Here is a 25,513-nt window from a genome sequence, read left to right on the forward strand (position 1 = left end):
AAGAGGTTTTATTTTACTACATACAGTTTGGTAATTTTGAATATTGATTGTGCATATGTGACCAATGTATATGAAACTGAAGGAAACTACAATATGTTACCCTGAAATATGCATCTTTGACTTAAAAATTATTCTATGCTGAAGGCAATTAAGAAGCAGTAAGTACAGAAAAAGCCCCCCTCGTTTTGCCCAGAGGCAGGAAATAAATTCTCTTTTTACTGGAGACAAACTGTTATTAGCCCAGCAATGGTACCAAAAGAATCTGCAAACAAACCCTTGTTAAGCTGTTATCTTCCTAGTTATTTCTTCACCATTTACTTCTCCAGTCCAAAGATTGTCAGGTATTTTTTACAAATTTATTTCTTTTTTGTTAAAACACTTCTGCTTTAGTCACTTCTTCAGGTCTTCATCCTCCTGTGAAGGCTCCCATGTACATGTAAAAATTCAATAAAATTGGTATGCTTTTCTCCTGTTAATCGGTTTTTGTCAGTTTAATTTTCAAATTCAACCCAGGACCCTAAAAGTGTTGAAGAAAACTTTTCTTTCCCTACAAAAAAAAAATGTATGATCACTATCTAAAATGAAAATTACAAGTTTGGAGTGTACTGATTGGTGTAAAAAATGTTGGTAGTATCTCCACTTAAAGGTGAGACCATATGGTATTTGTCCCTCACTGCTTGGCTTACTTCATTTAGCACTATGCTCTCCAGTTCCATCCATGCTGTCGCAAAAGGTAGGAGCTCCTTCTTTCTTTCTGCTTGAACAACAATCAAACGATTAAATAAAAAAAATAAATAAACACAAAAAGCACAAATAGTAAAAAGAAAGAAAGAAAGAAAGAAAGAAAGAAAGAGAAAGAAAGAACGAAAGAAAGAAAGAAAGAAAGAAAGAAAGAAAGAAAGAAAGAAAGAAAGAAAGAAAGAAAGAGAAAGAAAGAAAGAAAGAAAAATGTTGGTAGTATGAGCTAACCAACAAAGATCTGAGGCTGTAAAACAAATTAAAAGTTTATTTGGGGTCTTAAAGGGCTTGAATCCAAGACACAGGTTCAGGTAGCAACCCAAACTGTGCTTTGGATAAAACAAGAAAAGGCTGGGTTTAAAAAGGTGAAAACCACAAAATATAATGTTTCTCATGCAAATAAAAGATTGCTGGCTTGGTTACCGGGATTGGTTAGTCCCAATACGCAAATGAGGGAGGTAAAAACTACGAGGAAAGAAGTTTATATATGTCTATGTAACAATTGTTGCTCCAGAATGTTTAAGTCTCTGGGATGTTTATGGTTGGTCCTTGAGTTGAGTTAGCCACTTAATAGCAGCTCTGAGAACTGAGGCACAAGATGTGCACAAGTCCAGCTTCCTTAACAGCCTCCCAACTCTATTTTAAATGACTCTCTTAGCAGCACTGCTCTACTTTTTCTGCTCCCTACATACTGCATTCATTTTTTATCATCCCTCCTCTTTCTTTCATTTATGTTTCCTTTTGTGTGTCCCTGGCCAGAATCCAGAATCTGAGCTACCTGAGGCCAGGGATTGTATCATTTTCTCTCTCTCTCTCTCTCTCTCATTAGACCCAAGGTATGATCAATAATATAACCTAAATAAATATCTCAGAAATGAATGAATGAGTGAATAATCAATTAAATTATAAACCATGCTAATAACTTAATCAATTCTTTTGACTGCCTGGCTGGTAATATTACAATGATATATTTTAGGTACAAAATCATGGAGGTCCCAATCTGATGAAATGGGAAAAACCAAACTCAGACGTGCCTTGAATGAAAGGTAGAGTATTTCTAAAAATATTCAGCTAATAATTAAAATTGGGAGATTTCATAAAACCTCTAAAACTAGCTTGTCTTAAAAGATACTGAAACATTTTGCAACACTGGGCCCATGCCATCCCATGGCAATCACATGCTTGAATGCTGGAATTGAAGAATTTATCCTTCATGGCAAGGGCATGCTTGCTCCCTGCCACCACAGCCTCTTCTTACACACAGTTTGCACACTGAACCCAGGCCTCTAACCCTCATTTTCTTATCAGTCTGTTTTCAATAAACATATTAGTCTATAAACCCTTTGGTAAAACATTAAATCTATGAGGAATAGATATGTTATTTCTTTCTTCTACATTCTCTCCTTTGGCAGATTTTTACACAAAAGAAACATTTCATAATATATACTTGCAAATGCTTTAGAAAATCTCACATTAGAGGACTGATGTTTTTAATATCACTTCCTCACATCTTTCACAAATTTATCCTCCACTTCTTCTTCTTCTTCTTCTCCTTCTTCTTTTTTTTTATACCACCAACCACCCAGCTACATGTCTATTTCACAATTTATTTGTCTTGGTTTAGGACAACCTTGTCACCAAGTAGAAATTTGATCACACCTTCCCGAATCTGTTTGGTTTTGACTCCATAAACAATTGGGTTCATTGTAGGGGGCAGTAGCAGGTAAAGGTTGGCCACAATGATATGTGTGTGGTGTGGGATACGGTGTCCTCCAAAACGGTGGGTGAAAAAAGTGAAGAAAGCTGGAACGTAGGTGATCACAATGGCACAGATATGAGATGTACAGGTGCTGAAGGCTTTGTGACGAGCATCTGCGGATGACAGGCTCACGACAGCTCGCAAGATCATAGTGTAAGACACGGAAATGCAGCATATGTCAAACACACCAATAAGGAGAGCAACCATCAGACCATAAATAGCATTGATCTTGAAATTGCCACAGGACACCTTGGCAACAGACATGTGATCACAGTATGTATGGGGAATGAAGTTGCCATGGCAATAGGGCAGGCGCTTGGTGAGAAATGTGAATGGGATGATGAGTATCACACTCCTTAGAAAGGTGGCAAGACCAGCCTTCGCAATGACAGTGTTGGTGAGGATGGTGGAGTAACGTAAAGGGTAGCAGATGGCCACATAACGGTCCAGGGCCATGAGCATAAGCACCCCAGACTCCATCCCAGTCAACATGTGGACAAAAAACATCTGGGCCAAACAGGCATTAAAATCAATCTCCTTGAGGTTGAACCAGAATATGCACAGCATATTGGGGACAGTGGTGGTACACAAGGTGACATCTGTGAAGGAAAGCAAGGCCAGGAAGTAGTACATGGGCCTGTGCAGGGCCTCCTCATGGCTGATGAGGTAGATGAGCCCACAGTTCCCCAGGACAGCAAGGACATACATGAAGCAGAATGGCAGCGAGATCCAGATGTGTGCATCTTCCAGCCCAGGAACACCATTCAAGACAAAGAACTTAGGGATCAGGCTGGAGCTGTTGGCTCCATACATAATGGCTGACGACAGATGGGCATTTTACTCTCTTTAAAAGTGGTAGTTTCCTGGACAAGGAAGTGGTTCAAATGAGTAAAGGGTTTGGAAACCAAATTTAAAGCAAACAAATAAACAAATATCCCAATTGTATGTTGAATTAGAAGTGATTAAATTTCCTTGAAGTCACATTGTCAAGCTGTGTGTCCCATGCCTAGTATGTGATAGTGACAAGTTGTTTAGCCACTTTATGCCTCAGTTTTCTCAATCTAAAATGGGGGTGACAATTGTAGAAGCTGAGAAAGTTTTATTGACAGTTTGTGTAACGCATTAAAACTGTGTAGCACATAGTGAATACTCAATAAATATTAGCAGTAACACTACCATTGTTATTACAATACTATTACTATCATTTCCTACCTCAATATAAAGCATTCCATGTGATCAAACTTACCTTGATTAATATATTAAAGAAATTCAAATGAAGTCCTTCAACACTGCTGTAACTCAAATGCCAATGTGCGCTTTAGGGTGGGAAAGGTAGCATGAGATTTTGATAATTGAAATTATATCGGGTGATTGGTAAATGAACTTTAGAAAGCAAATGCTAGTTACTAGGATCTCTGAGATGAGATAGGGCGTGTGGCAGAACAGCTGCAATCAATAAAACTTACAGAAACTGTCAAGAAGAAAGACCACACCTCACTGGATTTATGGCTTAAAACTGGCAGAGACCAGCTTGATCCAACATGGTGATTAATTTCACCTAACAATAACCCCTAGCCTCATTAAACATTCATTGTTACACATCAGCATGCTAAATGACACACTTCCAAAACACCCTGATGAGAAACAGAAAGCCCATAAAAAGACACAAAGTGGCTCACAGAGCTCTTCTGAGAAATCTCCACCCTTTTCCTGGGAACATCCTGAATATACTTCCCTGTTATTTAATACCCTACCCTAATTAAATGAACCTCAATAAAGGAAGCAAATTCTGGTAAAGGGGGCTGTTCTGTCTGTGGACTATTTCACTGTCTGCCTCACCGCTGCAGTAACAAACTCATTCTCACTTTAAACTCCCTGTTTGCTTGTGTTTGGATTCTTTCCTGTGAAAAGCCAAGAATCTACAGTGGGTCACAGACCCTTGGGTCCCTGGACTCTTGGAATGCCTGCATAAAGAGACCAAAATATATTCTCACATTTTAGGCAGAAAATATTATAAATGTCTCAACCCTGTGTTCAAATCCAGGGCATCTTGTCCAGTTAGATCCCTGAAAGGCTCCTGCTAGTCTAGGTAACTGAGCATGTGGATCAACTTCAAATCAACTTCTGCAATGAGAACTGGTATGCATGAGATGCCACCTCTAATGTCTATGTCTTTCTAAGGTAGCCAGAGGGCACTAGAACCACTAGACAAAAGAAAAGACCTGACTAAGGTTATCAGTGGAGGAAAAACCTGTGTCTCTGCATGGTTGGCTTGGAAACCAAAACTGATCATTCATTACAGAAAGCTCTCAGGCTCTTCCGTACATCAACAGCATATAAGTAATCAATTTATCCTCATTCAAATGATAAGCAAACAAACAGATAAACTGAGTGTCAGTTCTTTTTTCCATCTCCTTAGTAAGTAATTTCCCTTTACACCCTTCCTGCTAGTTCTTTCTCAAAGATGCACATGAACACTGCTAGTAGAATATATTCGAAAGAAGGAAAAGTAAATAGATGAGTGCTTTCTCTCTGAAAATCTGAGAGCAGAGCTTTATTGCATGCTTACTTATAGAGACATGGACACTCAGACTCTTTTAGTTTCCAATACTAACTAGCTGGATGGACTTCAATGAGTCTCAACTTTCTTTTTACAGTTTTCATAAATTTTAAAGGGGTTGGGAGAGTGATAATAGTGCATATAGAGATGTTAGAATGGCTTAGTGAGAATCCTTCCTGTGGTGCATGGCATCTAGTAAGTAATCAATGTATGTTATTATAATAACACATAGTTGCCACATTATGTGCTAAAACATAGTTATTTAACAGATGTTCATTAATTGTCTTTTACATGCCAGGTATCATTCTAGTTTCTAGGGATGCATTAGTGAACCAAACCAACAAAACCCTTTCCACTCACAGAGCTAATATTTTATGGGGGTTGAGTCCTGAATTCAAAGTTACAAAATTGCAGTGAACACAAATTATTATCCTCGTTTTATATATGAGGAAATATAAGTTCAGGGTGAGTAAATAACATGTGTAAGTCCACAAACATTAAAAACTGGTAGAACCATGATTCAAATCCAGCTGATTTTGACATTGAAGCCATGGGTTTAATCGATCTACATCTGTTGTCCTAACTTATTCCAATTCTGAAATAGAACTGCCTAAAATGAGCATAACTACCTTGAACAAATCATGATGACATAGGAGAAAGCTCATTCTTAATCAGAATAATATCTTCATAAAGAGACAGAGCAGAAGTGTAAGGTTGCAGAAAGTCAGTCTTTAGCTAAGGGAGCTCTCTGCACAGAGAGAGCCAGTCTGTGAGATAGCCACAGTCCTATTCCTGGACTTGTTCACAGAGACAGAGTTGTATGGAAAGATTTCTTCATTTTTTGTGGGGGGTGGGGGGCCTTCCAGAAATTCTCTCAGTGCCTTCTAGGGTTCAAGTCTAGTCTTTCCACCAAAGACTAGAAAACTAGACTTTTTCAGTTACTTGCCCACCAAGACTATTTCCACTAACAGCTGTTCTGAATATAGATATCCATTAATTCAGGAAAAACCTCTTTGTTTCCTCTTGTTGGAGTCCACTGTTGCCTAGACTTCTGTCTCCATTAAATTATGAGGTAGTTTAAAATGTGAACAATAAAAACATTAAAAAATTAAAAATTTATTTTACAATTAGGGGCATGTTGCTTTTTTTCTTAATCCTAAAACAAATGATTATCTATTCCAGCTGGAATCAAGAAATACTGAGTCTTCAATCTACCACATCTCAAACACTTGCATTTCTTGTACTACAAGCTTTATTTACATTTGGGAAAAATACAAGTGTTTGATAATCATCCACACTCACCTCAAGGTAGGCAAAGACCGGACTCATGGGCATGGCTGAGTGAGCATCAAAGAGTTCTACAATAACCAGATCCTCCCCTGCATAACATTTCTGTGCCCTTTAAGGATTATCTGGACTTGAGTGTCTACACCTGATTGGAGCTCCACAGTAAATGTCTCAGAAGGCTCTGAGGAGGGTAAAGATCCCTTGGGACTTTTGATATTATTTCTATATTTATTAACTTTTTAGTCAGTAGTTAAATACAGAACAATAAGAGTATTAATGTTAACTATCTTCCCTCAAGTGTGTATTCTGATGGAGTTCTGATAGTCATAAGGATTATTTTTAATTAATCTTGATTTTTAAAATAATGGTCTAAGAATATAATCATAAAATTCCCAAAATGTATTGACACTTGTAATGACAATCTTAACTGTCCCACCTCCATAAATATATATGTGTTCAACACACACACATATACATATATATCCATCCATAAAGTTTCATGGAACTATATATGTATATGTATATTTATGTGTAATACATTTTATGAAGCTATATATCTATAACTATTGATATCTATACATTTAACTATATAGGGAGAAAAAGTGAAAGTGACAGTATATACAGACAGAAAAAAGGAGGAAATATGTATCATATAAAAATAACAGAACAGTTCTGTGTCCAGTTTATACTATGTCTTGAGTTTATTGGATAAACTAATGAATACACAAATGTACATGTGCATATTTGTTGTATGTGTATTCGTTTTTTGAAGATTGTGGTGAGTTTTACATATATTTTACATATACTTTATTATTTGAGTTTTCCCCTTAATGTGTTATTGTGAAGAAGACTAGACCCAAAAGGATTAGAAAACAAATTGTAATAACTTTTTGTCATTCCAGATGGTGACTATATAAAGATTCCCATTAAACTCAGAGTAAATGTTGAAAGTCTCTTTAAGTGAGTCATTGAAAGTGTATCACAAAATTCTTGATACTATAATTCTAACACATTATTGGGTAAAATGTAAAACTTTATAACTACTTTGCAGTTTCTTATTAAGTTATACACATATAAAGTCTATGATCCAGCAATTCCATTCTTAGGTTTTTAAAGGAGGTAAATAAACACATGTATCCATAAAAAAAGACTTTATGAGTGTTTATATAACCAAAATATTAATGAAGAGAACCAGAATGTGTGGTATATTCATATAATTGAATATAACAGAAATAATAAGAAACATTATTTTTTATGCAATAGTATGCATCAATTTCAAAAACATTATATTGAGCCAATGAACCCAGACACACACACACACACACACACACAATATTGTATGATTTCAGTTGTATGCAGTGCAAAATCTGGCAGAACTACTTTAAGGTGATAGAAGTGACCTCGGGAGCTTCCCTCCCTCTAGGGAGAGATAATGACTCATAGGAGTAAAAGGGAAATTTCTGAGATGATAGACATCTCTTTTATTTTGTTTTGTGTGGCATTACCATTAAAGTTTATCAAGTTGAAATTTTAAATGAAGTGTACTTTCTTGTATGTGAATTGTACCTAAACTGCATAAAACACCCCAAAACTGGTCTAATGAAGAGTATGAAACATACAATAAGTGTCACACTGAGTGAAATGGTGAGGGCATCCTTCTGAGGTCAGAAATAACCTAGGGTTACAGCAACAATTACTATTCATCATTGGATTAAAGTTCCATCTAGTGAAATAAGGCCAAAAATGGTAAGAAATGAACATAAACAATTAAAACTGTGATTCTTGCAGATTATGTACACCGAACAGCTAAAGCTACAAGTGAATGACTAGTCTTATTACATTAAGAATGCCACTGAAAATGGGGTTATTAAAAATAAATTTATTAATAACCTAGTAACACATTAGAAAATGAAAGTTAAAAAGTGATACCTTTTGCAGCAGTTTCAAATACCTAGAATTTAATTTAACCAATGATTGAAAATCTCTACTGAATGCTATAAGAAAAAAACTCTGTTCATAAATTGGAAGATTAAACGCAGTAGAAGACAACAGCATGGTGAGGACCAGAGGGGAAGAGGTGTGGGGGCAGGTAGAAGAGGGTAAAGTGGGAATAAATGGTAACAGAAGACTTGACTTTGGGTGGTGAACACACAGTGCAATATACTGATGATATATTATAGAATTGTACATCTGAAATGTATATAGTTTTATTAACCAATGTCACCCAATTAAATTCAATTAAAAATACATAAGTACAAAGGTAATCTAATCAAAAAGTGATTTATAAATTTAATAAAATGTCCGATTCCTGCAATTATTACTCATATTTTTATTTTTTAGAAACATGAAGCTAAAATGAGTGACATTGGCAAGATTGCGGAACAGGAATTGTCTGTCATCATATTCACAAAGAACCTTGACTTTGGCAATCACTCACGAAGGAGATTCTGGAGACACGATTTTCTTTTTTTGTCATTACTGTAGTTCAAATATTTCAAAACTGTGTATTGTGATGAGTCTTTCAAAGTGTTTTTTTCTTCATATGGGGTACACACTTCAAACTTGCACTCATGCATCAATATTAACTTTGATCCACCCTTTTCTCTATGATGTTGGGAATTGTTTGTGTTCCAGACATTCTGAGCTATCTTTTGTTAGAACAAATGAGGTTTACTTTTAACAATTTTTATTGAATTTAGTTGGGTGACATTGGTTAATAAAATTATACAGGCTTCAGGTGTACAATTGTGTAATCCATCATCTGCATATTGCATTGCGTATTCACAACCCCAAGCTGTCTCCTTACTTTGCCATTTAGCCCACTTTACCCTCTTCTACCTCCCTCAAGCCGCTTTTCCTCTGGTAATCACCATACTGTTGTCTGTGTCTGTGAGTTCTTTTTTCTTTGCTTAATCCCTTCACCTTATTTCACCCAGCACTCTAATCCCCCTGCCCTCTGACAGCTGTCAGTCTGTTCTCTGTGTCTATGAGTCTGTTTCTATTTTACTTATTAGTTTATTTATTACATTCCTCATATAAGTGAAGTCATATGGTATTTGTCTTTCCATCACTGGCTTATTTTACCCTCCAGGGCCATCCAGGTTGTCAAAAAGGTAATATTTCCTTCATTTTTTAGGGCCCAGTAGTATTCCATTGTGTAAATATACTACAGCTTTTTTATCCACTCATCTATTGATGGGCACTTGGGGGGCTTCCCAATGTTGGCTCTTGTGAAGAGTACTGCAATGAACATAGGAGTGCATATATTCTTTCAAATTAGTGTTTTGGGCTTCCTCAGATGTATTCCCAGAAGTGGAATCACTGGGTCATAGGGCAGTTTGCATGAGGAAAAGGATTCCCTTTTCTCCACATATTCACCAAGACTTGTTTGTTGACTTATTGGTGATAGTCATTCTGACAGGTGTAAGGCAGTATCTCATTGTAGTTTAACTTCCATGTCTCTAATGATTAGTGACATTGGACATCTTTTCATGTGTCTGTTGGTCATTTGCATGTCCTCTTTGGAGAAGTGTCTATTCAGGTCCTTTGCCCATTTTTTTAACTGTATTGTTTGTATTGAATAAATTATCTTTACCCTATTGTATAGTTTTGCCTCCTTTATCAAAAATTAATTGACCATGAAGACGTGGGTTTATTTCTGGGCTCGCTATCCTGTTCCATTGATCTGTAAGTCTGTTTTTATGCCAGTACCATGCTGTTTTGATTATTATGACCTTGACCTTGTAGTGTAGTTCAATGTCAGGTAGCATGATTCCTCCTATTTTGTTCTTCTTTCTCAAGATTACTGTGGCTACTCAGGGCCTTTTATGGTTCCATATAAATTTTTGGAATACTTTTCTAGATCTATGAAATACACCATTAGTATCTTGATAGGAATTGCATTGAATCTGTAGATTCATTTGGGTAGTATGGACATTTCCATGATGTTAATTCTTTCTATCCATGAACATGGTATATACTTCCACTTACTTGAATCTTCTTCAGTTTCTTTCTTTAGTGTTCTGTGATTTTTCTGAGTTTAGGCATTTTACATCCTTGGTTAAATTTATACCTTGGTATTTTATTATTTTTTATGGAGTTGTGAATGAAATTATTTTCTTAGTTTCCCTTTCTGATAGTACATTATTGATGTATAAAAATGTAACAGATATCTGGATATTTATTTTGTATCTTGCTACTTCACTGAATTCATTTATCAGTTCTAGTAATTTGGGAGGGGTTATATATGGTATCTCTTGTATATACAGTATCATGTCATTACAAATGATGACAGTTTTACTTCTTCAATTCCAATTTGGATGTCTTTCATTTCTTTTTTTTTCTGATTGCTGGGGCTAGGACTTCCAGTACTATATTGAATATGAGTGGTGAAAGTAGGCATCTTTGTCTTGCTCCTGATCTTAAGGGAAACACTTTTAGTTTTTTTCCATTGAATATGATGTTGGCTGTGGGTTTGTCATATGTATATATGTGGCCTTTATTATCTTGAGGTATGTTCCCTCTATTCCCACTTTGCTTAGAGTTTTTTTTTAATCATAAATCAGTGCTGAATTTTTACCAAATGTTTTTTGCATCTATTGATGTGATCATGAGATTTTTATCCTTTATTTCATTTATGTGATATATTATGTTTATTAATTTATGAAATTGTACCAACCTTGAATACCTGGTATAAAGACAACTTGATCATGGTGTATGATCGTTTTAATGTATCATTGGATCCAGTTTGCTAATATTTTGTTGAGGATTTTAGCATCTACGTTCATCAAAGATCCTGATGTGTGCAGCTTCCAGCCCAGGAACACCATTCAAGATATAGAATTCTGGGTCAGGCTGGAGCTTTCAGGTGCACACATAATGACTAACAAAGGTGGGCATGTTACTTTCTTTATCAACAATTGCTTTCTATATAGGAGAGAAAAGAGAGGTGGGATTAGAGACCAGATAAGAGGGAGTAGTTTAGACAACAATATCTAGAAATATATGACACATTCACTTTGTTATGATAATTGGGATAGTTTTTTCCCTAGCTTTAGGAATAAAGTATTTGAACTATGGTATTTAAAAATAATTAAAGAGTATAGTCTTACCCTACTCGACATCCCATTGCATACTTTATCTAAGTAACTATCTTCACTTTCTAACCTCTCCCCATCACACTTTTTGTACTTCACATTCCAAAGAAAAGTTCTGTATTGTGCTATAATTGTCTTTTCTCCAATAAGCCATTTCTATTCTCTCCCCTCAGATTCTTTTCTTGCAAATTGTACTTGATTCTTGTCACTAAAATCATGTATATTTAGATGATCACCCTAATCTCACTAGTCCTTAGCAAGATTTTTGTCCTGCCTTGAAGTTTATGAAGTAAGCTAATAATTCATGTAAAATCTGCTAGTAATGTTCCATATGTAGCTTAAGAAAACAGATTTTAGATGATCAATGATATGTGAGTTAATAAATATTTAAATTAGTAAGGATTTTGTATGTCTGATACTCAGACACTGCTTGTCTGATGTCAATATCATGCTTTTCTACACTGACTTTTCAAAAGAAGTTCATGAGAATAAAATATGAAATTATTAGCAAGTTTTATAAAATTTTAGTAAATTTTTTTTGCACTGTGATTCAAATTATTGAAAGCATTAAAGAATTTACATAATTCTGTGATCAAGTAAATGGGACAGAATATATTTTTTCTATGGTTATTCAATTGCAGTTGTTCCCATTATTAAAGATTTGAATTCAGTCAGATAGTCTCCTTTTCTCTTGGCTGCTCTGCTTTTCTATTTTTTGTTTGTTTGTTTTTTAGTTCTTTATCTATTTTCAATACATGATTTACACATAGGAAGCCCTTGAAGTTATAAGAATTATTGATATTCCACTTATAGGTGGGGTGGGGAGAAAATGGAGACAACTGTACTTGAACAAAAAAATTATTGATTTTCATAGTTTGTAATTTAAATAATATTTTTGTTAAAATTGGACAGATAATCAATACAAAGATAATAAAACATCTTAGGGTTGCTATCTTATAGAAGGATTAGAAATAATTGAATAATATTTGAAAGAATTTACATAATTAGGGATGTTTGAATAAATTGAAAGTCACAAATAGTTAAAATATTTCTTTTAATAAAAAAAATAAAATTGTTCTTAAGCTCTGGAGTTAACCTGAGCCTACCCATGCAGCAAAGCCAAACACACCTAGCATTCACCAGAAATATATACTTGCGGTGTAATGGCATGTATTATATGGCCATGAAACACTAAGGCAGGGGTGGCAAACTCATTTTCACTGGGAGCCACATCAGCCTTGCGGTTGCCTTCAAAGGGCCGAATGTAATTTTAAGACTGTATAAATGTAAATACTCCTTAACAGTTACGTGAGAGCTCGGCACTGCGACCGGGTAAAAACAAGGTGCAGGCCGGATAAAATGAGGTGGGGGGCTCGATTTGGCCTGCAGGCCTTGTTAGACTCCTGTTACCTAAGACAATCTGGAAATCACTGTTGTGTTCACTGCTACTGGCCCGAGTATATAGAAGTTACCATAAAAAGAAGATAGTACAGAAAACACGTTCAGAGGCTCAGGATCTCTGGTTCCTGCACTGCCTGCATCTCATGTAAACAATACCTCCTCTGAGAGAGTTCTCCCAAGCCTCCCCAGAAATGTCACCACCCACACAGAGAAACCATCAGTTCATAGTACTAGACCAGAAACAGTGAAAGATTAAACTCTGCAGTGTCCACCATCTGGTATGGGTGCACCATGATGAAAAGAATGGGATGAGTGGAAAGTGAGATTAAGTCTAGTGGAAGCCACCCAGGAAGGAAAAGAGCCAGAACCTGTTTCAAAATGAAGAGGGAAGATAAATACATTGCCTTTTGTTAATATTGCCTTTGGTTAACTGTCCCTATGTTCCAGGCCACTGTATTTTTAGCCAGTAGTAATGTCTTTACTTTTCTTAAAATACATATTTTTGAAAATTTCACAAACTTACTTCAGTGTTAGACAAAATCATATTCCTTTTCACGGCAGAGAATCCTTTGAAGTTCTTTAGAATCTGTATGGGATCTTCTTACACAGGATTTTTAGTTTCCCTGGAGAAGCTCCAGCAAGCGAGTCCCCACAATTAGATGTCTCAGAGGGATTCTCACAGAAAGAGAATGACGTTTCAGCCTGGTGGTAGTAGATCTGTATTCATAAGCTTTGGGGTAGAAAACAAAGCAACAACAACAAAACCCCCCAAAAACTCACATTAAAGTTTAATACCTTTCCCAAGTGAGAAATGTGACCACCAAGCCTGGTGGAGACGAACATCAAAGTTCGTTTTTCTCTAGTTACAAAAGAAATACATCCTTAATGTATAAAATCTGAACACTATAGAAAATTATACAAAAACTTGCAAAATCGAGCGCAGTCTGGAGCTGCAACCGGCGATGCCTGACGTGGTGTGAGGAGTGGCAGCGGCGCGAAGGAGCGGGCCAGGGACCGCTTACACTTGAGAAGGACCACAGAACAGCACGTACCCGAGGTGGAAGTCCAGGTCAAATGCAGGAGGACGGCCTCCCTGAGCAACCAAGAGTGTCAACTCTACCCACGGCGCTCCCAGCAGCAGCAGCAGCAACAGCAGCAGCAGCAAGCAAGCACCTGTGGTGGACTTCCAGGCGGAACTGAGGCAGGCTTTCCTAGCTGAGACACCTCGAGGTGGTTAAAGCAGTCTTGGGACATCCCAGGTAGCCGATTCCAAGCGAAAACCCAGGTTACAGCTGATGCAGCCGCGATCAGGAGTACAGAAATCCTTAAAGAATAGGGTTTTGGGAGGTAAACAGAAACTTTTCTTTAAAAGCTTCATGTCATAAGCCCTTCGCAGGAAGCCTAGGACAGTGGAAGCAGGGCCTTGGTGCTCTCTCTCCGACGCCTTCCTCATGTTTCCGTATTCCATCTCTCACTGTGCTGCATGCCTTTAGGTAGTTTCATATTTAATTTATATTGATTTCAACTTTGTATGAAAAATCACTACGAATGGCTGCTAAATACCCTGCTAATGAATGTTTTAGAATTTTCGCTGGTAAGACTTTATTTTTTCTGCTGATAGCAGAAAATTGCATTGCGTGAAATAGTTATTTCCTCAGATGTCCACATGTGCAAATAAATCAAATACGAACGTATGATACATTTTCTAAAGTCCATAGAAAGTATTATTAGTCCATCTTCGTTGCCTTGAAAAATGGAGTGCCAGATAAGGGCACTTTGTCCTGTGTTACTTTAATTTGTGCCTTCTGAATTACAAGTTCACATCACATTCATTAGCAAATAAAAAGCTCAATATTTTCCCATGCTTATTTATTAATTATTCCTTTTTGGTGTGTCTTTTTCTCACTTTTTGGTTTCATTACTGTATTTCAATCAGCTGACAATGTAATAAAGACTTGATGATTTTTCACTGTGCAAAAAAAAAAAAAAAAAACCCTTGCAAAATCACTTGTAATTCCAGTACAGATGAGTAACCACTTTAAAATGAGGTCTGTATTCCATTCATTTATTTTATAATCACTATGTATAATATTCTGTTTTTGTATTAAAATTTTGGACTGTATGAAGTTTTGTACATTGTTTTATTTCATTAACTAGTATTATTTTGTGAACATTTTCTCATGTCATTCTGTATGCATTGAAATCAAATTTTTCTATCATTAAAACTTCTTTCCGCGCAATAGCTGCAACAAATTCAATTAAGCATTTCATTACTTTTGAATTTTTAAATTGTCTCTCATTTTTTCTATCAAAATAATTCCTCTATAGATATCCTAATCCACTCTGTTTGCCTTACTGATATTTCCTCTCTTAAGATTATTAGACATAAGGTTTAAGTTTGTGGGACGAAAGGCATGGACAATTACCATTATGTTAATAAATGTTGGGAAAGTTATCTCTATATATTAGTGTGATTTTTCACTTTCATATTCAGCTAGTGGGCTGTCCCTTTATAAGTACTGATTATTATATTCCCTCTTTTCCCCAGCAAGGTACCATCACTTTAGTATTGTTGCTTGAATTAAAATTAACTTGTAGAAATTATAAACATTTTCCAGTGGGTTTTATGAATTATTTTTCTCACATTTTGATTATTCATTCACCTGTTTATCTTCAGTGGAGATGTTAATTCATATTTTATTGCTTGGTTGGTGCTTTCAAAATTAAAATATAAACCCACTTACTGTCATAGTTTGCAAACATTTTTCCAAGGTAATATTTGTTCTTAATTTTTATCTTCTTTTTACTTTTATTTTTTTTTATTTTTTTTAATATATTTATTGATTATGCTATTACAGTTGTCCCATTTCCCCCCCCACTCCACTCCATCCTGCCCACCCCCCTCCCTCCCACATTCCCCCCCCCATAGTTCATGTCCATGGGTCATACTTATAAGTTCTTTGGCTTCTACATTTCCTACACTATTTTTACCCTCCCCCTGTCTATTTTCCACCTATCATCTATGCTACTTATTCTCTGTACCTTTACCCCCCTCTCCCCCTCCCACTCCCTTATTGACAACCCTCATGTTCTAGTTGTTTGCCTAGTTTGCTCTCGTTTTTGTTTTATGTGTGGTCGTTAATAACTGTGAGTTTGCTGTCATTTTTACTGTTCCTGTTTTTGATCTTCTTTTTCTTAGGTAACTCCCTTTAACATTTCATATAATAAGGGCTTGGTGATGATGAGCCTCTTCAACTTGACCTTATCTGAGAAGCACTTTATCCTCCCTTCCATTCTAAATGATAGCTTTGCTGGATATAGTAATCTTGGACGTAGGTCCTTGCGTTTAATCTTGGGTAATGTAATTATGATGTGTCTTGTTGTGTTCCTCCTTGGGTCCAGCTTCTTTGGGACTCTCTGAGCTTCCTGGACTTCCCGGAAGTCTATTTCCTTTGCCAGATCGGGGAAGTTCTCCATTATTTGTTCAAATAAGTTTTCAATTTTTTGTTCTTCCTCTTCTCCTTCTGGCACCCCTATAATTAGGATGTTGGAACGTTTCAAGGTGTCCTGGAGGTTCCTAAGCCTCTCCTCATTTTTCCAAGTTCTTGTTTCTTCATTCTTTTCTGGTTGGATGTTTGTTTCTTCCTTCTGGTCCATACCATTGATTTGAGTCCCAGTTTCCTTCTCATCACTATTGGTTCCCTGTACATTTTCCTTTGTTTCTGTTAGCATAGGCTTCATTTTTTCATCTGTTTTTCGAATAGATTCAACCAAGTCTGTGAGCATATTGATAACCAGTGCTTTGAACTGTGCATCCGATAGGTTGGCTATCTCTTCCTCGCTTAGTTGTATTTTTTCTGGAGCTTTGAAGTGTTCTGTCATTTGGGCCATTTTTTTTTGTTTGTTTGTCTTGGCGCGTCTGTTACTTTAAGGGGCGGAGCCTTAGGTGTTCACCGGGGCGGGGTAATGCTGGTTGCTGTGCTGTGATGCTGTACGTGGGGGCGGGGCCGAGAGGGAGCAATGGCGCCCGCTTCACTCTCCTCCGGATTTCAGTCCTTCACTCCAATACCCACAATCAAACTGGGCCCCTCTGGTGCTGGTTCCCGAGTAAGTGGGCCTGTGCACACTCTAGGCCCCTGTGGGTGTCTCCAACAACCTCTCCTGTGAGGCTGGGAGTCTCTCCTGCCGCCCCAACCCCCAGGGGCGCTTTCAATCAGAGGTTTGAGGCTTTATTTCCCCGAGCTGGAGCCCTGGGTTGCGCAGCGGTCTGCTTCTCTGTCCGCCGTTCGTCCGGTTTATCTGTGGGCGAATGTGGTGCCGCAAGGTGCTATCCGCCACTCTGCCTGCCCCACTCTCCGCCACTCTGAGTCCGGCCCTCTGGGTTTATCTGTGCAAATGTGGGACCGCAGGGTCTGCTAGTGCTTGGACTGCCTGCCCCGTTCGTCCCACACTCCGCCAGTCTCAGTCCCGCCACAGCCACGCGAGTCCTCTCCACCCCAGTGCCGTCTCCGCCCCTCCTACCAGTCTGGATGAATGATTATTTTCTGTTTCCTTGGTGTTGGTCCCCCTTGCTGTTCGATTCTCTGTCAGTTCTGGTTGTGCGAGGAGGCGCAGTGTGTCTACCTACACCGCCATCTTGGTTCTCTCTACTTTTATTTTTAATTACAATTTACATTCAATATTATTTTGAATTAGTTTCAGGTGTACAACATAATACTTAGACAATCATACTTTATAAAGTGTTCCCCAGATATTTCCAGAACCCACTGGCACCATGTATAATAGTTATTACAATATTATTGACTATATTCCCTGTGCTGTACTGTGTCCCCCATGACTACTCTAATTTATTTTATGGTGAACAGAGACTGAATTGTTTTACCTCTTCTTTTTTTTTTGAAAAAAATCTTTATATAATTCAACCCTTTTGTGGGAAATGATATAAAGTAGAAGATAGAGTTACACTACCCTCACAAACTTATCTCTCAGCTAAGCTCCTCAAAAATAAATGTTATAAAAGCCTAAATTCTGGTGTATGTATTTCCAGAGTTTCTTATGCAAGCATTTAATTAATCTTGATGTATTGACTTTGTGGTTGTTTTTGTTTTGTTTACCTTTTGGATTAGCAATATTATTCGAAAAGAGTATGAAAATATCCAAGTTAATTATTGAAAATACAACTTTCATTTAAATAAAAAAAATCTGGTTGTGTTGAAAACTATACAATACATATAAAATTATTTTTATAAAATTTATTTTTAATTATTTTATTGTTGTTCAATTACAGTTGTCTGTATTTTCTCCCTGCCCCTTCCCCCCACCCCATCTAAACCCACCTCCCTCCCTTGCTTCCACCCTCCCCCTTGGTTTTGTCCATGTGTCCTTTATATTAGTTCCTGGAAACCCATCTCCCCACTCTCCCCTCCCCACTCCCCTCTGGCTATTGTTAGATTGTTCTTAACTTCAATAACTCTGGTTATATTTTGTTTGCTTTTTTCTTTTGTTGATTAGGTTCCAGTTAAAGGTGAGATCGTGTAGTATTTGTCCCTCATCGCCTGGCTTATTTCACTAAGCATAATGCTCTCCAGTTTCATCCATGCTGTTGCAAAGGGTATGAGCTCCTTCTTTCTCTTTGCTGCGTAGAAGTCCATTGTGTAAATGTACCATAGTTTTTTGATCCACTCATTTGCTGATGGGCACTTAGGTTGCTTCCAGTACTTGGCTATTGTAAATTGTGCTGCTGTGAACATTGGGGTGCATAGGTTCTTTTGGATTGGTGTTTCATGGTGCAGCCACTGTGGAAAAAAGTATGGAATTTCCTCACAAAACTAAAAATGAAACTGCCTATTTTTATAAAATTTAAATGAATGAACTGTATTCTAAAATCACATATGGGTTTTAGTATAACTCCTCTTTTTTAGATTCAAAATTTAGGGAAATAAGAATCTGAAACATTGGTTAAACACAGAGCAGAGTTCCTAGTTTGGAGACCATGGTGTCCACACTGGTTCTGCTCACCTGCATCAAGATCCAGGGAGCTTTTTACAAAATGGATAATAATGTGTCCTATAATCTGTCACTTTTGCTCATACTTAAGAAAATGCCTTACCCCACATACACAACCCTTCCCCCACAGCACCTCTCCACCTCCTGGAACCACTTTGCACCCTGAAACCTACACACATGTGCCTACAAACTTTATTCTCTACTGTTATCAGAGGGTAGAGGGTGTATTTGGATGCATAAATATAGCATTAGTTGGAAAAAAGAAATATGTGCCTTAACCATCTAACATAAAATTACCCAAAACATAGATAGCTATGCACAATTGTCTAGTTTTGACAGATATTAATTGCTCCAAAAGAATCAAGGGATAATCTCAGACTAACATCAAATCTCTTTTGTATTGACTGAAATACTTTGATTTCTAATCTCTAGTATAAAAATGTTAAATTCAAAATGCTTATCTCTAATCCTCACCTCAAAAAAGCCATCTTTGTGCAATCCCGTTAGTTTTTCTATAAAACTGCTTTGGAAATAAATAGTTGTAAGTTTTTTGAAAGACAAGCTATGTCTATGGTATTTTTAATTTCAAGGAAAATTAAATTTGTCATTCATTGATGAGACAGAACTCAGGAAAAAAGTGAGATAAGATTCCAGTTATATATTTTGACTTAATATTTCCATTCATTAAAGCATATCACAAAACTGTTAATAGAGACGTCTGAGAGGTTTATGTGGAATGCTCACTGTACTCTGTGTCTTTCCATTTGTACTGGCTTTGTTGTTCCATTTTCCTTATCTTTTGTAAATCAACACACATGACCTGTCTGAAGTGGTTGTACAAATGGTTCTAAAGATTCTGCAGGAGCAAGATAATTTTCACTAGCCTTGATATTACCCTGTAATTTCCTTCTACTTCCTTTCCTTTGGGAATATTAACATCTGATAGTCTGACAAAATATGATGTAACTAAATTGAAATCTGAGCATGAGTTCTTTGTACCCGATACCTTGGTCAGTTCTAAGCAAATGGTGTGAGGTGGATGTGGGAGGGTTAGACCTAGTTCCCCCAACCCCCCCGAGCACTGCCTGAGTTTCTAGGTCAGGACTGGAAATTTGAAATTAAGTGTCTTCAACCATTTTTTTTTCCAGTTCCCACCTCTCCTCTCCTTTTCTTTTCTCCCCTCATCATTCTCTCTCTCTTCCCAAGAATACTGAGTAGAATTTTCTTCCATCATCATCTACCTTATAATTAGTTTTAAATTTCTCAGTGATTTGTCCTGTTGGCCCTAAATCAGTGATGAGTGTTAGTTCTTCAAGTTGTGTATTTTTCCCCATGAAATCTATTTTTGAGTTTGTAATGGGATAGATGACAAAATTAATTGGAGATTGTTAATCAAATAAATTTTATTTATCACATTTTATTTCTCCAAATTTTTAAGTTTATGTTCCTTTTACCTTGTTGCTTATGCTGTTATTGTTGCCCCACACACCCGTTCCACATGGCATAAGCCTATTAACATATGGTATTTAAATTGTAATCTCTTAATGTTCTGAGATTAATACAGTTTTGCTATTTTTGTAACTCATATTCATCATCTATGAAATGAAGATAATTACAGCTATCCCATTGTTTGGAAGAATAAGTTTAAGAACATATTATATATGAAACATTATTATAATATCTGACAAAAGTTTAAGGATTTGTATATATGAAACATTATTATAATATCTGACAAAATGTGTTTAAAAATAGTAGTTAAAGAAAAATAATTTCTTGATTTGTTTGCTACTATTTTGGTGTGGTTTAAATGAGAATCTCTGATGAACAAAATCAACCAAATCCAAAATATGATTCTAAGACATAGCAAGTGCACTGATTATAAGTTTATAATTGACATCACATAGAGGCACTTTTATAATCTAAATATTTATTTTTATTTTTATTAAATTTATTTGGGTAATATTGATTAATAAAATTATATAGACTTAAAGTGTACAATCCTATACTACACCACCTATACATTGCATTTTGCCCACCATCCAAAGTCAAGACTTCTTCTACCACCATTTATCCCTCTTTGACCCTCTTCTGCCTTCCCTGACTCTCCTTTCCCTCTTGTGATCAATCACCTGTTATCGGTGTCTATGAGTTTTATTTTACTTAGTCCCATCACTTTTTTCACCCAGCTTCCCAACCCCCACCCTTCTGACAGCTGTCAGTCTGCTCTCTGTATCTATGAGTCTGTTTCTTTTTTGCTTGTTACTTTATTTTGTTCATTAGATTCCACATATATATTAATCATATGGTATTTGTCTTTCTTTGACTGACTTATTTCACTAAGCATAAAACTCTCAAAGTCCATCTATGCTGTTGCAAAAGGTAAGATTTCTTTCATTTTTACAGCCAAGTAGTATTGCACTGTGTAAATGTAACATAGTTTTTTATCCATTCATGTAAGTATATTTTAAACCTGAGTTTTGCTTCCAAACATGTGAAAATTATATTATAAAAATACATGGTATGATTAGTATATTTCATAATTGTTTGACTATATGTAACATTATATAAAAATATATTTTTCATATTAGCAAATAAAAACATAATATTACTAATATTTTCACATACATATCTACTTGTATCTAAACCTGATCACATTCTACTACTCCAATTTCTTCTTGAGTATGCTTTTATTCTTTCTCACTATTCATTAAACCTGGCTATTATTTGCATACCACACTTACCATTGAATTTTAATTTTTTTCTCTGTTATTCCCAGAAATGTAAATAAGGTACTCTTTTCTCCATTGTGCCTGAGCACTCAACTGTTTCTCCTTCTATATTAAAGTCAAATAAAGCAGGCAAGCACAGGCATCCTTGATTGGCAAATTATATCACTTTTCTTCAAGTACCTTTCCTCTATTTATAGATCCTTTTCTCAAATAGCTGTCATATTGTATCCACTATGTCTTTTGAAATTCTGCTTCATATTAAGTCCATGGAGTACATCCCAGATTATGATAAACTTCAATAATCTTATTTCTTCTAGCTCCATTAGTATATACACTGCTACATTCATAGGAATTCAAATAATTACCTAGGTAGCAAATGCCACAGATAAAGGAGCAAAGATTTTTTTCTAAAGTTATGTAAGTTTTACATAAATGTAGAATTAGAAGGATCTCTTGATTCAGCACGGATATTCTGGAGAACTGTTTCTTGCTTTCCTGTAACACATGAGAACAGTTTACTTCAAAAGAACATAAGCATCCCTATATTCATTGCAATGTTGCCTACAGTTGCCAAGATCTGGAAACAGCCCAAGTGTCCATCAGGAGATGAGTGGATAAAAAAGCTATGGTAACATATCTTTACACAATGGAATACTACTTGGCTGTAAAAAAGAAGAAAATTTACCATTTGCTACAGCATGGAAAAAATTATGCTAAGTGAAATAAGTCAGTCAGTTAAAGACAAATACTATATTATCTCACTTAGATGTGGAATCTAATGAACAAAATAAACTAACAAAATAGAAACAGAGGCAAATATACAGAGAACAGGTTGACAGCTGTCAGAGGAGAGGGGTGAGGGGGGTCAGGATGAAAGAAGGTGAAGGGATTAGCCAAAGAACGTGTATGCATAATCCATATATAGGTAACAATGGTATAGTGATGGCTTGAGGGGGCAGGGGCTGGGTAGAGGTAGGAAAAAGGAGAAAAAGTGGGGACAACTGCAGTAGTGTAAACAATAAAAAATATAGGAAAAAATAAACTTATTACATAAAAAACTAGAGCAGTTTGCTTATGTGCCTTCCCTAATCTTCTGGTAACTCCCCAGGCCACATGACCTTCTTTATTCTTCCTACATACTCCCCACAGTGCCTAGACCAAAGCGCATGGATCATTAAGAGTTTACCTGAAGTTGAATATACTAACTATTCTACTCTTTGTCCTTTCCACAGGGTTTAATTAATGTCAAACTGTGACAAAAATATAATTATTTCCTGTCCTTTATTTTTTCTATCTACTTAGAGGTGTTAGATTAAAAATTGTGTAATCATTAAACATTATAACAAAATATTGATGTGTTTTCTTCTAACTTCATGGTGACTGAATTTTGCATTTACTCTTCTTCTGCTATAAATTTTTTCTTTATCTTTATCCTAAATTCAGAATTCTGCCCTTATAGATTTATCTCACACTCAAAATATCTTTCTCTCTAACAAACAGCTTGATAACTTCTTTGCGGATCTGTTTGGTCTTCACTCCATAGATAATTGGATTTAAGGTGGGAGGCAACAACAGGTAGAGGTTGGCTATTAAAATGTGGATATGGTGAGGTATGGTGCGTCCCCCAAAGCGGTGAGTGAAGAAGTTGAAGAAGGCTGGGATATAGGTGATGACAATAGCACATATATGTGATGTACATGTGCTGAAGGCTTTGTGTCGAGCATCAACAGATGACAGATTGACCACAGTGCGAATAATCATGGTGTAAGACATGGAGATGCAGAACATATCAAACCCCCCAATCAATATAGCAGCTATGAGACCATAGACAGCATTAATCTTGGTGTTGCCACAGGATAATTTGGCCACAGACATATGGTCACAGTAGGTATGGTGAATGATGTTGCCTCGACAGTAAGGAAGACGCTTGATCAAGAAAGTAAATGGGATCATGACTAACACATTTCGAGAGAAGGTGGCAAGCCCAATCTTAGTAATTGTGGTGTTGGTGAGGATGGTAGAATAGCGTAGAGGGTAGCAAATGGCCACATAGCGATCCAGGGCCATAAGCATGAGCACCCCAGACTCCATGCCTGTCAGCATGTGGATGAAAAACATCTGCACAAGGCAGGCATTAAAGTCAATCTTTTTGAGACTAAGCCAAAAGATACATAACATATTAGGGACAAATGAAGTACACCCACTAACATCTGTAAGCGACAGCAAGGCTAGGAAGTAGTACATGGGCCGGTGCAGGGCTTCCTCATGGCTGATGAGATAGATGAGCCCACAGTTCCCCATGACAGCAATGATGTACATGAAGCAGAATGGCAAGGAGATCCAGATGTGTGCAGCTTCCAGCCCAGGAATCCCACTGAGGATGAAGTATCTTGGTGTCAGGCTGGTACTGTTGGATCCATGCATGATGATAAATCGCAAAGCAAGTTACCATTCATATTTACTAAGAAGGATATCCTATACAAGAAGATAGTAGTGGTTTTACTTTCAGCCAAAGACAAAAGATGAACAAGTATTTTTTGTACACTATAAATAATAATTTTAGGAGGAAATTTATCTTTTTGTACCCAGACTGTGTTCTTTGATTTTACTTAGTGGTTTTAAGCATGTTACTGAATTAAAAGAATGTAAACATAGCAGCATAATTTACAATAGCCAAGTGCTGGAAGCAGCCTAGGTGCCCATCAGTAAATGAATGGATCAATGAAGTGTGGTACGTTTACACAATGGAATACTATGCCGCAGAAAGAATGAAGGAGTTTCTACCCTTTGTGACAACATGGATGGAACTGGAGAGAATTATGTTAAGTGAAATAAGCCAGGTGGTGAAAGACAAATACCAAATGATCTCATCTATAAGTGAAACCTAATTAACTAAACAAACAAGCAGGCAAAATATAACCAGAGATATTGAAATTAACAACGAACTGATAGTAACCAGAGGGGAGGGGAGAGGGAAATAACGTGGAAAAGAAGGGGAAAGGTCATAAATGAACATATATAAAGGACCCATGGACAAAGTCAAAGAGGGGTAGGATTGAGGGTCAGAGGTGGGGGTGGATAGGGCAGGGGGAAGTGGTGATGGGAAAATGGAGACAACTGTATTCGAACATCAATAGAAAAAAGAAAGAAAAAGAATGTAAACATAGTGCAAGTATAGTAACAAAACCCTGACCTTGCTTACTTTTATACTATACTATAAACTCTCTCTATATGTATCTGCTTAAATTCTCAGGCCAGTCACTACTACTTGCATTTGTACCCTTTTGATTTTTCAAATTTTGAACCTTGTTTAAATAACACTGATTCTCTTCTCTCCTCACATAATTTTCCTTCTTTCAAGAAGTTCTTTTAGACGAGTCCACTTGATTAGAGGCAATCAAATTGTGTGAACATCTACTGATTGCACACAGGTCTTGTGAGGCTGAGGATGATCTATCTACATGTATAAACCTGACAGGTCCATATTTTCCATGTCAGAATAATCAAAGACAGAAGATTTGATAGGCCAACAATTCATATAATAAGTACTATTTAACAAAACTTGGCCATGTGCTTTTTGCATTATATCCCTAGTTGTTTCTTTAAAAAATGTTTTTTTTTTGTTGTTGTTCAGTTACAGTTGTCCCACCTTTTTCTCTATTGCTCTCCCCTGCCCCATTCCCCCCCCACTCCCACAGTAAATCCCCCTCCCCAACAATCCTATTAAAAAATGGTCAAAAGACCAAACAGACACTTCTCCAAGAAGGACACACAGAGGGCCCATAGACACATGAAAAAATGCTCATCACTAACCATTGGAGAAATTCAAATTAAAACCACAATGAGATATCACTTCACACTGGTCAATATGGTCATCATTAATAAACCAACAAACAACAAGTGCTGACAAGGTTGGGGAGAAAAGGGAACCCTAGTG

The 25,513-nt window shown here is 36.6% G+C and overlaps 2 protein-coding genes and 1 pseudogene across 2 annotated transcripts; 1 reads left to right on the forward strand and 2 right to left on the reverse strand.

The window, feature by feature from the left end:
* Positions 1–912: 912 nt before the first annotated feature.
* Positions 913–6,438, reverse strand: LOC112317640 (olfactory receptor 52N2). Its single transcript, XM_045183616.3, has 2 exons — positions 6,360–6,438; positions 913–3,360 (listed from the first exon to the last, which is right to left on the reverse strand). The coding sequence occupies exon 2, from the start codon at positions 3,308–3,310 to the stop codon at positions 2,345–2,347; it is 966 nt and encodes a 321-aa protein (XP_045039551.2). The 5' UTR covers positions 3,311–3,360; positions 6,360–6,438; the 3' UTR covers positions 913–2,344.
* Positions 6,439–8,699: 2,261 nt separating this feature from the next.
* On the forward strand, positions 8,700–14,207 carry LOC112317613 (SNRPN upstream reading frame protein-like; annotated as a pseudogene).
* Positions 14,208–20,687: 6,480 nt separating this feature from the next.
* Positions 20,688–24,046, reverse strand: LOC112317645 (olfactory receptor 52N2). Its single transcript, XM_024574723.3, has one exon. The coding sequence runs from the start codon at positions 23,998–24,000 to the stop codon at positions 23,038–23,040; it is 963 nt and encodes a 320-aa protein (XP_024430491.2). The 5' UTR covers positions 24,001–24,046; the 3' UTR covers positions 20,688–23,037.
* Between the last annotated feature and the right edge of the window lie 1,467 nt (positions 24,047–25,513).

The sequence above is a fragment of the Desmodus rotundus genome, chromosome 5 (assembly GCF_022682495.2).
Source record: "Desmodus rotundus isolate HL8 chromosome 5, HLdesRot8A.1, whole genome shotgun sequence".
Lineage (NCBI taxonomy): Eukaryota > Metazoa > Chordata > Mammalia > Chiroptera > Phyllostomidae > Desmodus > Desmodus rotundus.